Raw genomic sequence first — 21,338 nt, forward strand, 5'->3', positions numbered from 1 at the left:
CTTTGAAGCATTTCTTTAAGTAAGGTAATTTAAGTTGCGAAGCCATTTGTGCTCCTGTTGGATGATTTGATTAAACTAACGGCTCGATTCGAACTTTAAGATACGTCAGTTAATAGAGCTACGAAGAGTACGATATGGATTAGATGTGTCAGTGTCAAAAGTGACTGACGTATCTTAAAGTTCGAATCGGGCAGTAACTGGTTTATATTTACGTACCTTTGCAAATTATTAAATAACCTGCCTTTCAGTGTTCCGTACCAGAAGGGTGACAATCGGAACCCTATTACTAAACTTAGGTAGGTAGGTACGCTATCCGTTCGTCTGTCTGTCAGCGGGCTCAATCTCAAAAACCGTTATAGGTAGACAGCTTAAGAGCCAACGGGAGTGGTCATTTCTCCACACAAACGTACTCCTCGTTTTCCTCCGCGGTTTTTGAAGCTAGAGCAATGATTTTTTCAACACAGATTAATATTGTCAATATCTGTGTTGGGCCGTTTTGCTTTTTTTGATATTTTTGTTTTTTAAGGCGCTAGAGCCCTTCAAAAATGGCCAAAATGGCCTAATTGACTATGCCGCAATGAGAGGCGTGGCATTCAAAACTGATATCAATTAGCCAAAAAAGCAAAACGATCCGACACAGATAATTTCATAATCATTTAGATTTCCAAATTTGGTTACGATTGGTTAAGTTTTGGAGGAGGAAACAGAGGAGTACAAAACCTCGATTTTTGAGATTTTTACGCAGGATTTTTCGCCTTGTCCTTATCGCACTACTTTTAGGTGCCGCTTCCGTTAGCGAGACGGGTATATTTACCTAAAATATTTAAAACTCAGCTCCTGTTTCGTCTTAAATCTCAGAGTGTGACTGTGATTGCTATTGCCTCTATGATAAGAAAATATAAAAATAAGTGGTGGCTCCATACAATAAACTTATTAAGTAGGTATATTGTTTTTTTTATCTCTGTATACATATGGTTAAACCTAAAGTACCAGTACCTAACTGGATGAAACTCCGAAAAACGAATGGCTGATTCAGGCTGCAACTGTGGGTACATACTTGGTACATACTCGTATGTAGGTACAAACCTCAAACTGAAATTGTGATGGTATGCGAAAGCGCTAGGGCGTGGGTTGGCTCGTACTTGTCCGGTTTTTAATATCATCGTCGGGTTTGTTATATTTTCAGAGACAGTGTATTGCAACGCGACTTTCGATTCATATTTGTGCTGGCCGCCCACGCCGGCGGGCGAGGTGGCCAGCCAGCACTGCCCGCCGGCTCGCCTAAGTGACACCTCACGTACGTTTACTGTTTTCAATGTACAATATGCATATACTATAAGAACCTGATCTTGATCTGACATTACTTACATTCGCGCAAATGAGATGCACTGAAATTTTAAATAAAGATTAAATTGATGGCCGGGATTCGGGATATAATTGCGCATTCCTATCTCTATATAAATAAATTACATACATACATTCAATTTTTTATTTATTTGTTATTAGTAAAGGATTTATCGCCCGTCCAGATTAGTGAGGTCCTACTGTAGTTGTTTTCAATGATAACTTAGTAGTTAACTATTTAAAGTAAGATAGGGTAACTACGAATAAAAAAAAAGTAGGTAAATTGTAAGTAGTAAAAATATGTAAGTATATTTATTTATTTTTGCTTATATCGGTAGGTTTCGCGTACCGCCAGTGCGAACCGAGCGGACTGTGGCAGGGCCGCCGGCCTAACGAGTCGAGCGCGGTGGGGTGGACTAACTACACGCCCTGCTTCCCGCCAGAAGTTCAGAATCTCTTCGTCAAAGTCTACGACAATGAACACGTTGCACAGGTTACTTATCTTATTTCATAGATTCACTAAGGTAGTGAAGATGTATCTGAAACTATATCTCTTGAGGTAAAATGACCCCTCGTTGTATACACATACATTCTAACCATATCGTCCTTCTCGTGGATCCGACCGTTTCTTGTGAAAGTATCATTATATTATTAGTAACCAGTAGTAGTAGTATGGATTATGTGCAAATTAAATTTAAATACGTAGTTCTAACATATACTATGTTTTCAGTTCCATGAGATTATTATTGGTTTTATTGACAAATGTTATAGCTATTTTTGTAAGTTATAAAATAATATTCACCAATCATAAAATACTTAAGTAGGTACATACCTTAAGTATTTGAGCAAGAACGATAACTTTCTTTTTATGTAGGTATGTGTTTAAAAAGTCGTTAACTTGGTAGAGAGTTTTCAGGAGCCGTAATGATAAATCCCATCAAAAACATAAATGTGAAATGAGAGTCAAGTTCAATATTAAGAATATTCGTCGTTGTTGACTTCGCCGGAAAAAGAATTGAGATTTATATGGGTGCCTAGTTTGCTTGGGATGTAATTATGTGAAGTTCAGGATTTGACTTATCTAGTTTTTACGTACACGCTACATTATATTTGTCTATGTTACTTTTCTAAAATTTAGTTTGTTCCTATAAGCTTACCTACCTACTTATTTCTCTATTCATGGGAATATATACCATGGTTTAAGGTAAATATTCCTTAAGAGGATCATTTTAAACATATTTTATCTCCTCTACTAGAGCAAAACTAGGAAATTTTAATCAAACATTTCAAGAACACGTCTACGATACACAAAGCGCTAATGAAATTATCTTTTTCCAGCTTAAATTCGAAATAGCGCTGCGCACTAGATACATGGAAATCGCTGGCTTCAGTATATCTCTCGTCGCGTTGGCGGTGTCTCTTTTTATTTTTTCATACTACAGGTTAGTAGCGTAGTCACTAGTACCTACTCATTTCACTGTCATGGTCGGATAAAGTGATATCAGTAAAACATTTTAATACTAAAGCTGCCTGAGGGCCGGATCGTGACAGCGTGACATTGCAACTAAGGCATTTGTAATTTGTAACCTATAAGCCGAACCATAATGTAACTTGATGTAGGTAAATACACGTACAAATAAGTACTTATAATTTTTACAAAAGTGCCAGCTCCCGGCCCGGGACACGTACCTACATGGGTCAAAAACTTGTTGAGTACCTATATACGACTTTCCTATGAAAATTATAAAATAAATGGATTCAAGTAGGTATAAGCCTAATTTTCGTAAGTTATTCTTATCTGCATGTTAAAAACTTCTACTTTTTTAAATTGGTATGAACAAAGTCTTAGAAAAATGTATCTAAATCGATATAAAATAACGACGATTTACCTGAACGTATTTAACCTAAATAATTAGGTACGGTTGCGGTGATATCCATACATACGTCTTGATATGAAAATTCTTTGATGACCCTGGATTACCTAATAAAATTACCTACCTTGCTAATATTTATTAGCTACTTAGTTATTTTTTAATGAATCCACCAGTATTTCCATTCCCCTTGCTGCACAGATGTTTGCGCAACAACCGCACCCGGATCCACAAGAGCCTGTTCATTGCCATGGTGCTGCAGGTGTTGATCAGGCTGACCGTGTACATCGACCAGGCGCTAGTGCGGAGCTGGCGCGCCGCCAACGACACCGCCGCTCTCAAGGGCATCGACAATATGGTAAAAGAATCCCCGCTCTAGGCGGAAGTTTTTAAAATATAGGTACAGAAAACCAGTTAGGTACTCACCATTTTATGTTCCTTAAACTTGGGAATAGTCAGCATTGTCTATGCTTTTATTAAAATAATATCTCACATTATTGCTTGATATCGTAAAAACAAAATAAACAATCAAAAGGTCTTCTTTTTCATTTTGCTCAACAGAAAGTACGAAACGCTTACCTACAAATTAATTATACATAATAAGTAAGTGAAACCTGATGGGTCTAATATGTAACTTAACATTTATATAGTTTAAAAAATATATGTACCACACTCTCACACTTAAAAAGACACTTGTTAAAACGTGACTCGTTATGCAGGTACCTACATAATTGACTGTTTAGGTAGGTGTATTGGCCGGGTTCTCAAGATTTGTGTAACTTGAGGGTAGGTAAGGTATTATTGTAAGTAAATAGTTACAACAAAAGAACGGTATCAATTAAATTAATAAAAATTTAGGGATAGTCATCAGATATACGATGACCGATGGACACAGATCCACTTCAGATAAAACAACAACTGGATATAGTAGGTACTACCCGTCCGCTACAGGTTGGCCGTTACCTCCCGGTCTGCTTCCCCGCATATGACGCCTTCGCCTTAACTATCCACTCAGCTGGCACAGCTTTACAACCATGTAGGCTGATGTAGGTACCCTATGTATTACATACTTTTATTTTACGTTCTATTTATTTAATACAATTTTTGTGATTGTATAATACCTATTATTAAATGTTAGTATGTACATTTAATACGATCACAAATATTGTATTAAATAAAAAGACCATTTAAAAATAAAATATTAAATTATTTTTTGTCGACAGTACTAATAATAATTGTACCTGTGACGTTATCATGTACACCTAACGGTCGCCGGCCAACTTGAAGCGAATGGGTAGTAAATCATAATCTCTTTATAAATCTAACTGGAGGGCGGTAGGTAGATACTAAACTGCCTATTGAACATAGATAATAACAACAGAAAGCGTTCAAGTATTGCTTTAGCGTCTTGTTTCAGAAAAGTTTCTTATTTTCGTAGTACCCATGTAGCTGTATCGAGAGTATCTACTCGTAATAGAATCAAATCGTTAGATTTCTACAATATGTTGTGAAGCGGTTGTGAAGTATAATTTGAAATTGAAGCAGGATGACTGCTCATCAAACACACATTAATTTAATATACCTGCTATTGAAAAAGTTTCAAGTATGCTTGAGATGTTACTAAGTTCAATTTACTCGTTTCCATCCACAAGAGCTTGGGCAAGTTTCGAGGCTAGCACACAACTCAGAGTGGACACTTGAGTGTTCTGCAGTACCAATATCAAAAGTACCGCACGATTACGTGGGACTAGATAGATTCGACTGCTTTTTCGATAACAATAGGTGCTGAATTTTCGTATCTGTGCCAAATTTCAAACAATTTGCTTTGCGAGCGCTTTTGAGGTTTATAAAATTTTAGTGTGGCGAATTTATCTAAATAAGCTATACTGTATTTAGATACCTTTTATATATGTTGTCTTTTAGACTAGACATAAAAATTCAAAATCGCTCTCCTTCTTGATTCGACTGGCAAATCATATTACTTTTTGGCAACCGGGTTTTTTAACCTAATTAGACCCCGCTGAATCCGAATTTGCCGGTTGGTCGATCGAAATCTTGACCGGAAGTGAGATATTTGACATTAAAGGTCCCTTTTTTTAGTTTTTCGTAAATAACCCTTAAACGGTGGCGCATAGCAAAAAATGTTCTATTACATAAGTAATCTGCATAAAATTGCCTACAAGAAAGATTCGGTACAATTTTTCGCTAGGATCAATATTCAAAGAGATATTAACGCGGGAAATTTAATTATAATCACTTCTAAGGTCCCTTTTTTAGTTTTTCGTAAATAACTCATAAACGATGGCCAATATCAAAAAATGTTGTTAAACGATAATAATCTACACAAAATTTTGAACAAAAAAGATTCAGTACCCTTTTTGCAGGGATCAATATTTAAAAAGATAATAAAGAGGGAAAGTTCTAGTATAATAAATTCTAAGTTTCCTTGTTTTTATTTATTCGTTAATATTTGAAAAGTATGACTCAAAGCAAAAAAAAATATTATACATAAATAATAAACATAAAATTTCCTACAAGAAACATGTAGAACACTTATCGCTAGGATCAATATTTAAAAAGACAAAGCAGCGAGTAAGTTATAAACAATCAATTTTAAAGTCTCTGTTTAGTTTTTTGTAAATAACTCGTAAACGGTGTCCCATAGCAAAATAGGTTTTTAAGAATAAATTATCGACATAAAATTTTCTCCAAAAAATATCTGGAACTCTTTTCTCTAGGATCAATATTTAAAGCGATATTAAAGGAAGAAAGTTAATTACAATCAGTTCACAGGTCACTTGTTTTTAGTTTTTCGTAAATAACTCGTAAACGGTGGCCCGTTGCAAAACAATATTATACATAAACATTAAACATAAAATTGTCCACAAAAAGGGTGTGTAAGGTTTTTAATAACAACTATTTTCGAATTTTCATTTTGCATTGTTCGAATTGCATAATTTTGAAATGCAGAAATGATTATTTAGTATAAAAACAAAATGAATAAGAACAAATTGCATAATTTCAGAAATAATCATAACTCAGTTGCATAGTAATGTATCTGCATAACAGGCAATCAGTATAATGATCACTTTGTATACTATTTAATGCTCATAACGTTCTTTTTCTATAAAAACCACGCACGCTTTCCAAATGTCCAGGACCTCATGGTCCCGAGAATTTGTAAGGGACAGACAAAATAATAATAATAATTCAGCCTATACACGCCCCACTGCTGGGCACAGGCCTCCTCTCACGATCGAGAGGGTAATAAAATGTGTACTATTATAAAATAAGTCGGTTCTGGCGCTTCGCCGGCCGCTGCCGCGGTACGCTCGTTTCGCTCGCTCGGCTCGCGCGCTGTAGGGTCGCAGTTCTACCTAACACTCCTCCTCGCTTCGCTCGTCGTCGTACCTAACGGCGACCTGCCTTAAGGTAGAATATGTAAGTTGTTTTATAGTTTATGTCATATTATATTATGCCACCCGATCATTCGTTAAAATATAGTTCTACATTTTAATCATAATACTAACTGTATGTTATAACAAGTAAAATTATTCCTAATGATCGTTATAAAGAACGTTTTTATGATTATAGAACATTCTGTAATTTAATTATTATATCGAATAATGTTATGGATTTTGTTTCTATACATTATGTTTATTATGAGTTTTAAAAGTAGTTAAATGTTATGCAGAATGTTTGTATTAAAATTGAACGGCACCCCCACAAAAAAGGTTCTGTACACTTTTTCGCTACGATCAATATTTAAAGAGGTATTAAAGGGGGTAAATTAATTGTAATCAATTTCCAGGTCCCTATTTTTAGGTTTTCGTAAATGACTCGTAAAATAAGGCTCATAGCAAAATAAGTTCTTAATGTTCTTGTAAATAAATAATCGCCATAAAATTTTCTACGAAAAACGTATTGAACACTTTTCTCTGGGATCAATATTTGAAACGATATTAAAGAAATAAAGTTCATTACAATCAATTCACATGTCACTTCTTTTTAGTTTTTAGGGTTCCGTACCTCAAAAGGAAAAAAACCGGCCAAGCGCGAGTCGGACTCGCGTTGCAATTTTTAACATTGTACTTTTTATATGTGAAACGCGAGTGAATTGCCTTTAAAAAACCCGTAGGGGTCGGATCATAAACTAAGTAATTGGTCCGACTCACGTTTGACTGCATATTTCTAATAGGTTTTCCTGTCATCTATAGGTAAAGAACTATTTTGTATGTTTCTTTTTTCAAAATTGTAGACCCAGTAGTTTCGGAGATAAAGGGGGAGGGAGGGAATGGTAATTTTTTGGCTATTGGGGGGGGGGGGGGGGGGCTTTATCTCTGAAGCTACTGGGTCTACAATTTTGAAAAAAACATACAAAATAGTTCTTTACCTATAGATAACAGGAAAACCTATTAGAAATATGCAGTCAAGCGCGAGTCGGACATTACTTAGTTTATGATCCGACCCCTACATTGCCATAAAGGCAATCCACTCGCGTTTCACATATAAAAAATACATTGTTAAAAATTGGGTAGTGTACGGAACCCTTGCAACGCGAGTCCGACTCGCGCTTGGCTGTTTTTTTCCTTTTGACGTACGGAACCCTAAAAACTAAAAAGAAGTGACATGTGAATTGATTGTAATGAACTTTGTTTCTTTAATATCGTTTCAAATATTGATCCCAAAGAAAAGTGTTCAATATGTTTTTCGTAGAAAATTTAATGCTGATTATTTATTTACAAGAACATTAAGAACTTATTTTGCTATGAGCCTTATTTTACGAGTCATTTACGAAAACCTAAAAATAGGGACCTGGAAATTGATTACAATTAACTTACCCCCTTTAATACCTCTTTAAATATTGATCGTAGCGAAAAAGTGTACAGAACCTTTTTTGTGGACAATTTTATGTTTAATGTTTAAGTATAATATTGTTTTGCAACGGGCCACCGTTTACGAGTTATTTACGAAAAACTAAAAAAAAGTGACCTGTGAACTGATTGTAATTAACTTTCTTCCTTTAATATCGCTTTAAATATTGATCCTAGAGAAAAGTGTTCCAGATATTTTTTGGAGAAAATTTTATGTAGATCATTTATTCTTAAAAACCTATTTTGCTATGGGACACCGTTTACGAGTTATTTACAAAAAACTACACAGGGACTTTAAAATTGATTATTTATAACTTACCCGCTGCTTTGTCTTTTTAAATATTGATCCTAGCGAAAAGTGTTCTACATGTTTCTTGTAGGAAATTTTATGTTTATTATTTATGTATAAGATTTTTTTTTGCTATGAGTCATACTTCTCAAATTATTAACGAATAAATAAAAACAAGGAAACTTAGAATTTATTGTACTAGAACTTTCCCTCTTTATTATCTTTTTAAGTATTGATCCCTGCGAAAAGGGTACTGAATCTTTTTTGTTCAAAATTTTGTGTAGATTATTATCGTTTAACAACATTTTTTGATATTAGCCACCGTTTATGAGTTATTTACGAAAAACTAAAAAAAGGAACCTTAGAAGTAATTATAATTAAATTTCCCGCATTAATATCTCTTTGAATATTGATCCTAGCGAAAAATTGTACTAAATCTTTCTTGTAGACAATTTTATGCAGATTACTTATCTAGTAGAACATTTTTTGCTATGCGCCACCTTTTAAGAGTTATTTATGAAAAACTAAAAAAAGGGACCTTTAATGTCAAATATCTCACTTCCGGTCAAGATTTCGATCAAGCAACCGGCAAATTCGGATTCAGCGGGGTCTAGTTAGGTTAAAAAACCCGGTTGCCTAAAAGTAATATGATTTGCCAGTAGAAATCGATTTTATGAAAAATAAAACCAGTCTATTTACGCATTTTAAAGCCGATATTAAATGTACATACAACAATTTAATTGAACTCTCTTGGTTTCAGCCCTACCTATGTGAAAGCTCGTACATTCTCCTGGAATATGCCATCACAGTGATGTTCATGTGGATGTTCATCGAGGGTCTGTACTTGCACAATGTTGTTACGGCGAATGCTTTACGGGAAGGCATTTCTCACGTAGTGTACTACGCCACCGGATGGGGCTTGCCCGTTATTCTGACGGCAGTTTGGGCTGCGATGACTTCACTGCACTATAGGGGCGAAAGAGTCAATACGTGAGTACCTAGTATCTATCAAGTAGGTATCTAAAGTTAATATTGTTAACTTTTTGTTTGCATTGCAATTTCAACTCCTATGTTCACGTATTGGAATTACAAAAATTACAAAATTGTACTAGAATAAATAGTGGAAAATATCTAAATCAAATATCTTCCGCTATTACTTACAAAATCCTTTGTTTTGTTCCAGTTGTTGGTATGGATATAATTTCTCTCCCCTCTATTGGATTATGCAAGGACCGCGGTTGGGAGTTATACTGGTATGTTTACTGTTTATTTCTAAACAAGTAACCCCCGAGAACGAACACGAGACAAGTTAACAAATTATACACTTAAACCTTCCTCAAGATGATTCTTGAGTGATCTCTATTGCTAGGTGAAAATTAACCGCATGAAAGTTCATTCGGTAGTTTTTAAATTTATCGCGAACATACAGACAGACAGACGCGGCAGGGGACTTTGTTTTATAAGGTGTATATTGGTAATAGGGTAGTATTTGACTAGAAAGTAAAATAAGCTTCTTTATTTTAACTCTCAAAACGGTTAGCCACTATAGAGTTACATGTAATGAGACACAGACATCAAGACATGTGACGTCACGCTGAAGTCACGTACCTACTTTTTATAGTCCTAAAATAGCCGTGAATTTTTACGTTTTCCCTATAATTTGCCAACATCTCTATTATGGCCAACTAACCTTTTAGCGCTTCATATAATTTTGTGTCAGAAAGCCATAAATACATAATTGAAAGAAAAGGTGTTTCCAAGCAGCGCGGGCAACGTAGGTTGGGTATTTTAAATGCGATAAAATATGGTTACGTACTACGACACCCTTTCCGTGTAACTCGTTCACCGTAACTATACAATACCTATACAATGATTATTGTTATTAGTGATAAATTTGTGTTATATACACAGGTTATATATGTTAGTTATAAGTTTGTGAAAGCCACTATTAGATATATTATGTTATGTAACTGTAACTTAATTAAATTATTTGTATTTGCTACACCCTATTCAGGGTCCATGTGATACCTACCATGAGAAATATGTAAAACCTAAAAATGTACCATGGAAGCAAGAAATAAATGAATACTGAATACTGAACTCTGTCCGCAACACTACACTGCAGACTATTTATATGCTGTTTGATGCTTAGTAAGCTAAATAAATATTATTAATATCGCCGAGTTCATTCATTTATTATCATAGATCATTTTTACTGCCTTGCATTTATATAACACAAAACATACAGTTGTGGCACGAGGGGTAAACATACAACGGTACCTACATTACGGTTCCCGCAGAACGGAGCACAACGGGGGTTTCTGTGCCTGACACGCCTGCCACGCGTTTCACGACTTTACGTTTACCGCATAGACCTTCACTAACCGCACAAGTGCTTTCATTCCCATCTATATACTCATAATACCTACTTATAATTACTGAATTCTCTAAAGTGCCTTCCTTCCTGGATTTCCTGGCTCGATCGAGTGAAACTTATTTAAGTAGGTCAACTGGACATTATTCGGGTCGGAAACATATTAATGCAACGTCATATAAGTACCTACCTTAACTACGAGAAATATTGTGTTAAAATGTTACACGCTTGTATTGCTATGCAAATTTTAAATGCAACTACATATAATTTCCGGACCGATGTTCTCATCGCATAAAAATTATATACGTACAGTATTAAAAATCAGTCACGTCGTTGGTAGTTAAATGAGCTAATTTTATATGATTAGTCCGCATTTCTAAGATATTGTCAACTTTAGCCGCCATAATTCGCATCGATAAAAAAGTATAACATGGTTCGTGCCTAGTATTAGTAAAGGTAACCTGCAGCTTTGTATGATACAAGATTCAACAATTTCAGAGCTTAAGCACCTACTATAAACATCCGCTTATAATTTTAGTCGGTAGGTACCTATACCTACATCCTCGTGTCTACATAATTATTTTACGAGCAATCCTTGTTGTATTTTCATAGTAGGAACCTACAAGTGGGCAACCTTTTAGCAGTGTAGTAGTTCTTTGTATACCTACACATTAATTAGCTATGTGTGGTAATTTGTGTATAGACAGAACTAACTATTAAATACTACACTGTTAAAAGGTCGCAAACTGGTACAACATCGTATCTGGAAGATGAAATATCTATTGATTATTGTTCAGAAACGTTCAAAATGGATAAAATTTTGATCCTTTTTCTTAAGCTCAATTTTAATGTCGGCAATAAAAATCAACTTCACAACTTTTAAGATAATCTAATTTTATGTATCAGTATAATATGTATAATATGTTCTTATAATTAACTTAATTCAAATTGCATATTTTTTAATTAAAATATTCAATTAAATGTATAAATTCAATCATCATTCAAATCTCTATGTTTCAAATTTAACTATGGCAATTTTGTATTCAAAGCTTTGACAGTTATAGAGCTTTCAAAAAAACTTACTTTGTCATCTTGAATCCCAACGACAATCCACTTTGCCACTTTTTGTATTTCTCGTATTTTTGGAAGTAAACCAGCGTTAAACTACAGTCCACTTATTATTTCACCACCTTAACAACACCTGAGACCAGCGAAGATATTACAATGATTGATATTTACGTAAAAACAAAATTCATAACAAATATTTAATACTAGCGGTCCCGGCGATCTTCGTAACTCCATCCAATGAATGTCATAAGTTTCGAAATTCGCACCTCCCAAAACGGTATATCATAATGACTTTTACGAAAAAGTACATACCGACATGTCAGCCGTAATTTTTATTTACCACTAATTTGTGATTTATCCGATATTTGATTGATCATGCCGTTCTTGAATTGTATAAACGGTGCAACTAATTTGACTTATACATATATGTATATAGAGATGGGTAGTGAGTAAATACTCACGGATAAATACCGAGTAAATATTCAGTATTTACTCAATATACCCGTATTTACTCGTTTATACCCAAATTGGTGGGTATAAACTATTTAGAGTGCTGAATGGGGCATATAAATTTGAAATATAGGTGTATTTTGTAAGCCGCTACTGGATTAAGTACTCAAAATTGTAAGAAATGTATTTTTAAGAGGGGCACTCCATACATGTAACTAATTGTCACAAAAAAAATCAGAAACCACCAACGTGTTGCACATCATTAAATGGGTCTTTAAAAATAACTGGAATGTTTCTAAGAACATTTTTTGGATAAATTGAATATTTTTGGAAAAAAACCGTTTCGAAAGGCCAAAATAATGTTTATCTCTCTATAACTTTAGAACCAAAGTTCAGAAAAAATATGAAAATATATCTGGAGATTAGCCGTATAATAGAGTACAAAAAACAATATTTTGAACATCATCGGTTGTGCCATTCTTGAGTTTTCTTTAAAAAAACCCTTAATAAAAGGTTGTAAGTGCCGCGTAAACACGCACTTTTGCGCGACATGCAGTTATCTAGAACATCGATAGAATTTAAGTACCATATTTTTAAAGTAAATAGTATTTACTTTAAATTTAACAATTGTAAATTGTTAACTATGCATTATCACAATTTGCCTCTCACTAATAATTACCTTTTTTTCCTAAATTAAGCGTCCTATGTGCTTTTTATTTTATAGATATTGTTAATACACGTTAGCACTCTTCAATAAAAGACAATTTTGTTCTTAAATCTCACTTTTTGAATATTTTATAAGCAATCGTTTTTACCCACCTAAATGAGTAAATACGGGTATTTATCGGGTGCTTTGAGTAAATACCGAGTAAATACTCAGTATTTACTCACCGCTACCCATCTCTATATGTATATCATACTCGTATATGTAGGTACGTATAAGTTGTAGATAAAATAGATTACGGATATGCCATGGCATTGTTATAGGTACTTTATATTACTACATATTCGTATTTCTTTTCAGATAAATCTGGTATTTTTATTGAATATAATGAAGGTGCTCATTGTTAAATTAAGAAGCAGCGAGAGTTCTGAATTAGAAAAAATCAGGTAAGCATTTATAGATTTTATGGTTTAGGTAAGTACTTAGTTTAATTTAAAGTTTTGTAGATATGATAAAAGGATTTTTAGCATATTAATTTATAATTCTGCCTCAAAAAAAAAAAAAATAACCTTATAGATTCACTCGTGTGTTAATTTGTCCACCTGTCCATCTGTCACAGCCAATTTGCCATGATGTATACTCACATAAAAAGTTTGTACCTAGGGGAGAGTGGGTCATAGAGGGTCACGTGTAAGGTCGTATGGTTTTAAAATGTCGGGATCCACTTGAGAGACTAACAGAACTGCCGATGAATGGCATTGTTACCTTTTGTTAAACCAAACCGCTAATTACCTGTGCAAAATGAAATCAAGAACAACAAAAGATTCCACACAGATAACAACTTTACCGATTGAAGAATAGAGTTAAAATTACAATAGCAATGCATCTCTTGCAATCTTCCTCGAGATTGGCGTGGGCACTAGTTTTTACGAAAGCGACTGCCATCTGACCTTCCAACCAACCAAGAGGGTAAATTAGGCCTTATTGGGATTAGTCCGGTTTCCTCACTCGTCCTTGTGTCGTATTTATCCTTATCCTTCCTCATTGCTGAGGGTCGTGGCCTCCACGAATTATTTTGTGGACTAACTCCTTCCACTTGTTGCGATCTTCAGCAGTGTGCAGTGCATCGTGGATTTTAGATTTAGTGCCTTCGCGGATCTGATCTGTCCATCGCATTGGGCTTCTACCACGTGGTCGCCTTCCTTGGACTTTCCCAGTTACCAGAAGCATTTCCAGGTTGTCATTTTTCTTTCTGGCTATGTTTCCAAAGAATTCCAAAATTCTGCGAGAACAGTAGGGCTACCGCCAATACCGAAAATCGTCAATTGCGGGCATTTTTCTCTGTCACTCTAATTACGCCTTCATTGGAGTAAAAGAGTAAGATCCCCGCAATTTGCGAATTTCGGTTTTCGCGTTAGCCCCTCAGATGGTTGACAGCCTGACAGTAACACCCACTTCTTGTAGGATGGACACATTTGTGCGGTGGGCATCGTACATAAGTATCGAAATACTCATTGGTATTTTTTTTATTTTTTAAATTTAATCTGTTTATATCATAAAAAAGCATGCATATTTACAAACTTAACTACTAATCTTAAATTAAAAAGATTTGAGTTAAGGAGTCTAGATAGTCATATAGAATTAATTATACAGTACTATTACAGTTTTATTATATTGTTTCAAGATAGGGATTCGATTATTCTCTCATTTTAAGCATGTGTTACTTTATAATGTATAGATACACAAGCTAGCTTGCCCACGTGTTCGATCTTCTAATGAGCTTATTAATTCATTTGGAAATCTATTCAATATACGCGGTACAATTCATTTCCATACTCTTCGACCGTATTCATTGTCTGTTTTTACGATCTCAAACGTTGGAATGTTATCTAAGTTACGTAACCGTGAGGGTCGCATTTTTTGTGTAAGTACTTTGTGTTATTGTAGTATTGGGTACAATGGATAAGTCTATTTTTCAAATACAGTAAAGTAATTGCACTCTGCAGTAATTGAATAGATTTTCATAATTACTTATATATTTATATTTAATTTTCGTAGGGACAATAGTCTTAAGTATACCTACGTAATTGGAGGTTATAGATATCATTTAAGTAGGTTTTGTATGATCTTCCATAGCTTTCTAGGCCATGGTTTATAACAGAATCCACAATAGACATGTAAAGGAGTCTTATGAATGAATTACATTTACATTTACAAGTTGTGATAGGCACGTGTAGACATTTGTGCTCGTGGGCCACGATCTTTGGTGTGAAGTTGATTATTTTATACGGCGCGTGAATGTGCATCATTTTAGTTTTAGCGTAGTTTATACTTTAAATCATAATTAGATTCCAAAAAAAAGTAAGACTATGTTGCCACTTTTTAGTAGCGCGTCTTGTATTTATGTAAAAATAAGTAATTAAAAGTACTTTTTTTAATTGTAGAAGTTTTATCTTAGCGTATTTATTTATAAAAAGGAATTTACTATTTTACAAACAAATTATTGCAGTGGCATCATTGACTTACTTTTTTGGAATCTAATTATGATTTAGAGTTTAGTGACAGACCTAAGGTCGTGAGCCCATTTGCACAATATATCGAAGTCATACTGCATCATGGTCTGGGCAGTTTCTAGATTCTCATGGGCTGTGATTATACATGTATCGCCTGCACACTCGTATACAGAACCATGCCGGAAAAAAATACACATATCATTTACGTATAGCAAGTATTCCGTGGGAGCTAAACTTGAGCCTTGTGCTCTGCCGCATAAGGTCGGAATTAGGTCACTCTGTTCGCCCGCTATGTTAACGGCGCTGTATCTATTAACATGGTAATTTTTTATAAGTTCAAGCATAGGTCCCTGTATACCATTTTGTTCTATTTTTTTATAAAGTGTAATGTGGTCCAAAGTATCAAAAGCTTTGCTAAAATCAATCATTACGACAAGTAGGTACCTACATGGTGTTTTTTTTTTCTAAATGTTCGTTAATTTCGTGTGTAAACAAGAGTAGTGATGTACTTATATTTTTTGAAAACCTAACTCTTTCGTGGTATGAGCCGGATTTGAACCCGCTACGTCCGGATTGCAAGGCGCACGCTCTTACCGCTAGGCCACCCGCATTTTTCTGAGTGGAAATGATATAAAAATTCCATAGTCTAAAATTGGGGTACAACTTTAAATAGAAATTAAAATATTCTTAATGTGTTTAGGAAAGCGGTCCGAGCCGCGCTAGTGCTGCTGCCGCTGCTGGGCATCACCAACATTATCAACATGACGGAGGCGCCGCTAGGCGGCAGCGTGTGGAAGTTCGCCCTGTGGAGCTACACTACCCACTTCCTCAGGTCCTTCCAAGGATTCTTCATCGCACTCATCTATTGTTTCCTAAATGGAGAGGTAAACAAAACGTCCAATCAATGTGCATTATAATGTACATTTTATTTTAATCTATTAGAACCTTACATAACCCAAATAAAGTACAATTTCTTTTGTTTAATTGCTTTACGTTTAAAATAGGGAAATTTTGTATGGTGGACCTTACGAGGCTATGAAAATTGTACCTTGTACAGAGGCGAGTATTGTATTATATGCTCATATTGCTTATAGTACAACTTGTATATTTTAAGTAAATTTAAAAACTCTGTAACGAGCGGTATTGCACACATCTTAAATTTACTTCCACGAAGAAAATATAGAAAATGTAACAAAAGTCGGATACCTATTCATAGCAGTAATTACATCCAATTGAGTATTTTTGCCATTGTAAACATTGACCTTCGCACGCCTTTTCTGTGCACCCTCAGTCGCGGCCTCCCTCCATTATGTTTGAAATAAGGCTGGAACCAAGGCACTTGAGCGTCCTAACGAGTGCCAGCAGGTACCTGTGAGGGTCATTGTCGAATACTCGGTGTCGCCGTCACTAATCTATTCAAGAATGCGTGCATAGCATTCTTTTGTAAAGCTGAAATTTAACGTCGTGTGTCAACTTTTCCAACTTGAAACACCAACTAGTCTGTATTGTATCTGTAGAGCTGTGCATCGTTTCTGCTTTACCGACCCCTTCCAAATAACTACATATTTCATCACAATTGCGCAGTAAGCGTGCAATTTCACGCAAGTGCTGTCCATTTTACTCCCACGGGCGTTAGCGCTTTTTTTTTTAATTAGGTAAAATACTAATGTTTATACATAATTTAATTGTTTGGTTTATGTTTAAAAATATTTTCTTAATTTGATTTATTTAATAGCCCGTTTAAAATATTTTACACAATTTTTCAATCGTTTAAATTTTACCAGTCAAAAAATGACAATATAGCGGACGAATGACTGAAATGTCACTGTATTTAAGAATTATTGCGCGGTTTTTTTTTGCAAGTGTGTTGAAAAACATTGTGTGTAACTCCGAGGGTAAAAATATTACAAACTCGAGTCTTTAATTCACTCCAGCCTGCGGATGTCGTGAATCTATAGACGTCGTTTGCAAAATTTTTCGCTTGTTCGGGTATCAATAACTATTTGTAATTTGTAAAACAAATAACTATTCTACATTAACTAGGTACCTAGAAAGGCTAGCATACTTCGATTTATGTAGTCCAGGCGTGTATGCGACACGTATCAATTGGGTGACAGCGCGTGCAACGTATATGGGCGTAGTGGGCGTACCTTATTTACAGGTTTTCTGTAACAAATGTTTGTTATCTACATTTATCTGCAGCAATTTTAATACCTGTAGGTACCTATAGAAAATGTGAGGCGGTATCTCTCTCTGTTTATCATGTTGTTGTCTTTTTTACCAGATTGCCTAAGAAGGCTTGTTTTTGGCTGTGCGTGTCTAACCTACCTGCGACAAAGAAGGCGTTTCATAACTATAGTTGGTCAAGCAGATCTTGTCAGTAGAAAAAGGCGCCAAATTTGAAAAATGTAGGCGCGAAAGGATATCGTCTCATAGAAAATTTGAATTTCGTGCCTTTTTCTACTGACAATATTTGCTTGACCATCTATACTTCCAGAATTTTATACTTTTATAAGTTCGCTAGTAGGTACCTGCATAGACAAAACTGCAATTTTTATTTTGACATAAGAAAAATATAAATCACGATGGGCCACCTTTGGTGAAGGTACCTTACTTCTTTGACAAGCTCTTCAGCCTGTTTTGTATCTTAGTCTTAGTTATGGAAGTGATATCGGGTACCTATATTAAATTTAGGTATAACAATTCAAAATGACAGATGTTAGCGCTAAAAAAGTAAAACTGAAGCTCAAAATTAGGTAAATAAGTATATTTTATTATGACACACTTACATACGAATTAAATTTAAATACATTTGCACTCGGGGGTCTTTTTTCTGAGGAACGTATTCATGATTTTAATTTTATATTTCTTGGACCCATGGTTTAATTTTTTACACACCAACGTGAGGAAAGTACTAACTGTAAAACATTACAAATTAAATCCAAATGAACGTTTTTAAATATTTATCATTCAAAATCATCACTTAAAAGTGTGCCAGGGGCCCGATTTTTTAATTTCGACCGTTCGATTTCGTGTATTTCGTATTACAATAATATCTCCACTACTAGGCATTTAAATTCTACTAATAGAATTGAAAACGAGTGGTCAATACCACTCGATTCCCAATTTCTATCGATCGGTTTTGAAAAATGAGCATTTCTCCGTTTTCCACCAATTTTCGAGTGCCGAAATCGAGCAATCGGAAATTCAAAAATCGGCCCCCAGGCAACATGAGGTACCAACTCATACCACCCTTGTGGATGAAATGCAACATTCTCATTAGTTTTTGAATAAGTAACAAAGAGAATCTTTACGAGCTGATGGTGTGGTGAAAGGTATATTGCACCTATTCCGCAGGTAAAGCAGGTGTTACAAAAGCACTACAGCAACTACATGGCTATGCGCGGCAACGTACGACGTCACCGGGATTCTTTCTTCAACTTTATGTCCAGCAGTGGTGAACAGAAACCCAGCAGGGACAAGTGAGTTCAAATAATTATGTTTTAATATTTAAAACAGGGATCGGATACCGGTATTTTTTGTATGGGAACGAAACCGGTATTTTTTCGTTCTTTGTTAATTATTTCATTTCTAATTATGCAATCTAATAATACGAATTCGTTACCTAAAAACACAACTAAGTCCTACATTTGAAGTATAAAATTATTCGAAATATATGGTTATTTCGAAGTTTTTGCAAGAAACCGGTTCCGATTCCTGATTTAAAATGACTTAGTAAAGGAAATAAAGCATGATTCAGCAATCATTGAATAATGCAAAACAACTTTACCTTCCTTTACGAACGTGTATTGCTATTTCAGTCAGTGTCGGTACAAAAAGTACTGAGATTGACTGAAGTAGCATGACAAATACGAACATTTCCGAGAAAATACGATGAAAAACAATTAAGCACTAAGGTACATACGAGGACTGATCCGAAAGTTATTAGTTGCTCCGGCTCTACTCATGCGATTGCAATATGATTTATCCCATTGTGAGGGATATTTCAATGCTACTTATGTCCATGTTTTTTTTTAAACTGATGCATTTTTTTTTATTTAATATATTTTTTACTGAAAGCTGTTTTGTAGGGAGTTATAAATTACTAAGAAAAAAAATGACGTATTTTTTTTCACAATTAAATGATTTTCGTAGGTATTGAAATCTTTAAAAATCGGACTTATATTTACCCGGGTCTAATTATTCGGTTCCTTCTGCCATTTTCGATATACCGGGTGTGGCCTGTAATATGAGCAAAACATTAAACAGTATGCTGTATTTCCTCATACTGACCAACATTTGTTCAGCGACTTTTAAAAATAACTTGGGGTTTGATTTTTAATACACTTTAAAGTTTATTCTAAGACGCAATGTATTGCGAATTTTGTTATGTTTAAGGCGTGACAAGCAACGTTAATCACAATGATATGGCGTGGCGATGGCGTCCATTGAAGATAATATTTATATTGTATGAAAAATAGGGAGTCTAAATTTCATAATTTTTAAAAGTTGTTGAACAAAAGTGTCACCGTTTGAAGAGTAAAATCTATGTTTTAATTATTTGCTCATGTTACAGGCCACACCCGGTATAATTGATAAATAATTTTACATGATAAAGCACATTTTTGAATTAGTATCTGAAATTACTACTTTTGATGAAATGAGTAATTACTCATTTCATTCGAACTTCAGTAATTACTGACACTGATGGTTAGTCTTCGGCACGTCGAAGTAAAAAAATAAAAACTATGCGTTTTCTAAAAATGAATCGACGTCACCTCTTTACGTACTGAAATATCCCTCACGATGGTATAAATCATATTGCAATCGCATGAGTAGAGCCAGAGCAGCTAACAACTTTCGGATCAGCCCTCGTATTTACTAAGTTCACTAAAATTCTCGGCAAACCTTCTTGCTCGTCTGTAGGGGCTAAACATACAACGAGCTGCAAAAGAATATATATTACACTTTTGATGTTGGATATACTTGTGTTTCAGAAACAAAAAGAGCGATGAGATGGAATTCGCGGAGGCATTGCAGCCCCACGGTGAAATAAACATTATGGAAACCAACGCAAACGCGGAATATGCAACGTGAGTTTAAGTCATTTCATAAACACAAAGCTATCTGGATCCAAACAAGACAATATGTTCTTACTTACGAGACATAGGATAAACAAAGAAGAAGGGCTTGCCTAACATGATTTATTATTTCATTGCAGGGAGACAGTATGATCTGAAGCGGAAATGGTAGCGGTTGTCGTTACCGTTGAAACTGAAATTAATTGATTTGAAGAAATAATCTACTTTATCTACGACATACAAGAACGTTTAGGCGGCAGTTCAAACACACTTAAGTAAAAGTCAAAGAGAAAGTGTAAAAGTGAACACTTATACTTGTGGTAAAGTTAAAAGTGTCTAAGTATATCGATTCAATTTAGCCGATATTTTACTTCTAAAAGAAACCGATTAGGTAGGTATTGCAAGTGTAAGGGTACGTATTTGTTTGTTGTTTAAGTAGGTATGTAGTTTCGTTTATTATTGTTAGTAATGTTTTCTAAAAATAATCATTTCGTAAGTGAGTTTGTACCTATAAAATATACGCGTTACTTTTATACATTTAATTTTAATATATTTTAGTTACAAATACAATATATAAACACGACCAGATTTATATACAAAACTTATCTAGTCATATTATTAATAAGTCTTCAATAGATAAGTTTCCTTTGTCGATTGAACTAAACATCCTGTAACTTATAGGTTGTCGAGTTTGGTATGTACCTACTTAGGAGTATTTTAATGATGTTAAAATAAGAGTCACGTCTACAGTTATTATCTAACAGTCGTCAGCTTTAATGTGCCTAGGTATATACTTAATATACTAAATCC

At 34.6% G+C, this 21,338-nt stretch overlaps 1 protein-coding gene and 1 long non-coding RNA gene across 2 annotated transcripts in view; one reads left to right on the forward strand and one right to left on the reverse strand.

Annotated features, from left to right (window-relative positions):
* Positions 1–21,338, reverse strand: part of LOC134804946 (uncharacterized) — a 371,780-nt gene that overhangs the window by 189,451 nt on the left and 160,991 nt on the right. The window lies entirely within an intron of this gene.
* LOC134804845 (PDF receptor-like) lies at positions 1,715–20,955 on the forward strand. The gene is made up of 10 exons (XM_063778125.1): positions 1,715–1,837; positions 2,683–2,786; positions 3,417–3,573; positions 9,139–9,368; positions 9,562–9,631; positions 13,295–13,380; positions 16,148–16,331; positions 18,805–18,929; positions 20,445–20,540; positions 20,669–20,955. The coding sequence occupies exons 2-10, from the start codon at positions 2,716–2,718 to the stop codon at positions 20,679–20,681; spliced, it is 1,032 nt and encodes a 343-aa protein (XP_063634195.1). The 5' UTR covers positions 1,715–1,837; positions 2,683–2,715; the 3' UTR covers positions 20,682–20,955.

The sequence above is a fragment of the Cydia splendana genome, chromosome Z (assembly GCF_910591565.1).
Source record: "Cydia splendana chromosome Z, ilCydSple1.2, whole genome shotgun sequence".
Classification (NCBI taxonomy): domain Eukaryota; kingdom Metazoa; phylum Arthropoda; class Insecta; order Lepidoptera; family Tortricidae; genus Cydia; species Cydia splendana.

Coding starts and splice junctions, on each gene's coding strand:
- LOC134804845 (XM_063778125.1), top strand. CDS start 2,716: ATGGAAATCGCTGGCTTCAGTATATCTCTCGTCGCGTTGGCGGTGTCT. Junction 2,787..3,416: donor TTTATTTTTTCATACTACAG/GTTAGTAGCGTA, acceptor CTTGCTGCACAG/ATGTTTGCGCAACAACCGCA. Junction 13,381..16,147: donor TCTGAATTAGAAAAAATCAG/GTAAGCATTTAT, acceptor TAATGTGTTTAG/GAAAGCGGTCCGAGCCGCGC.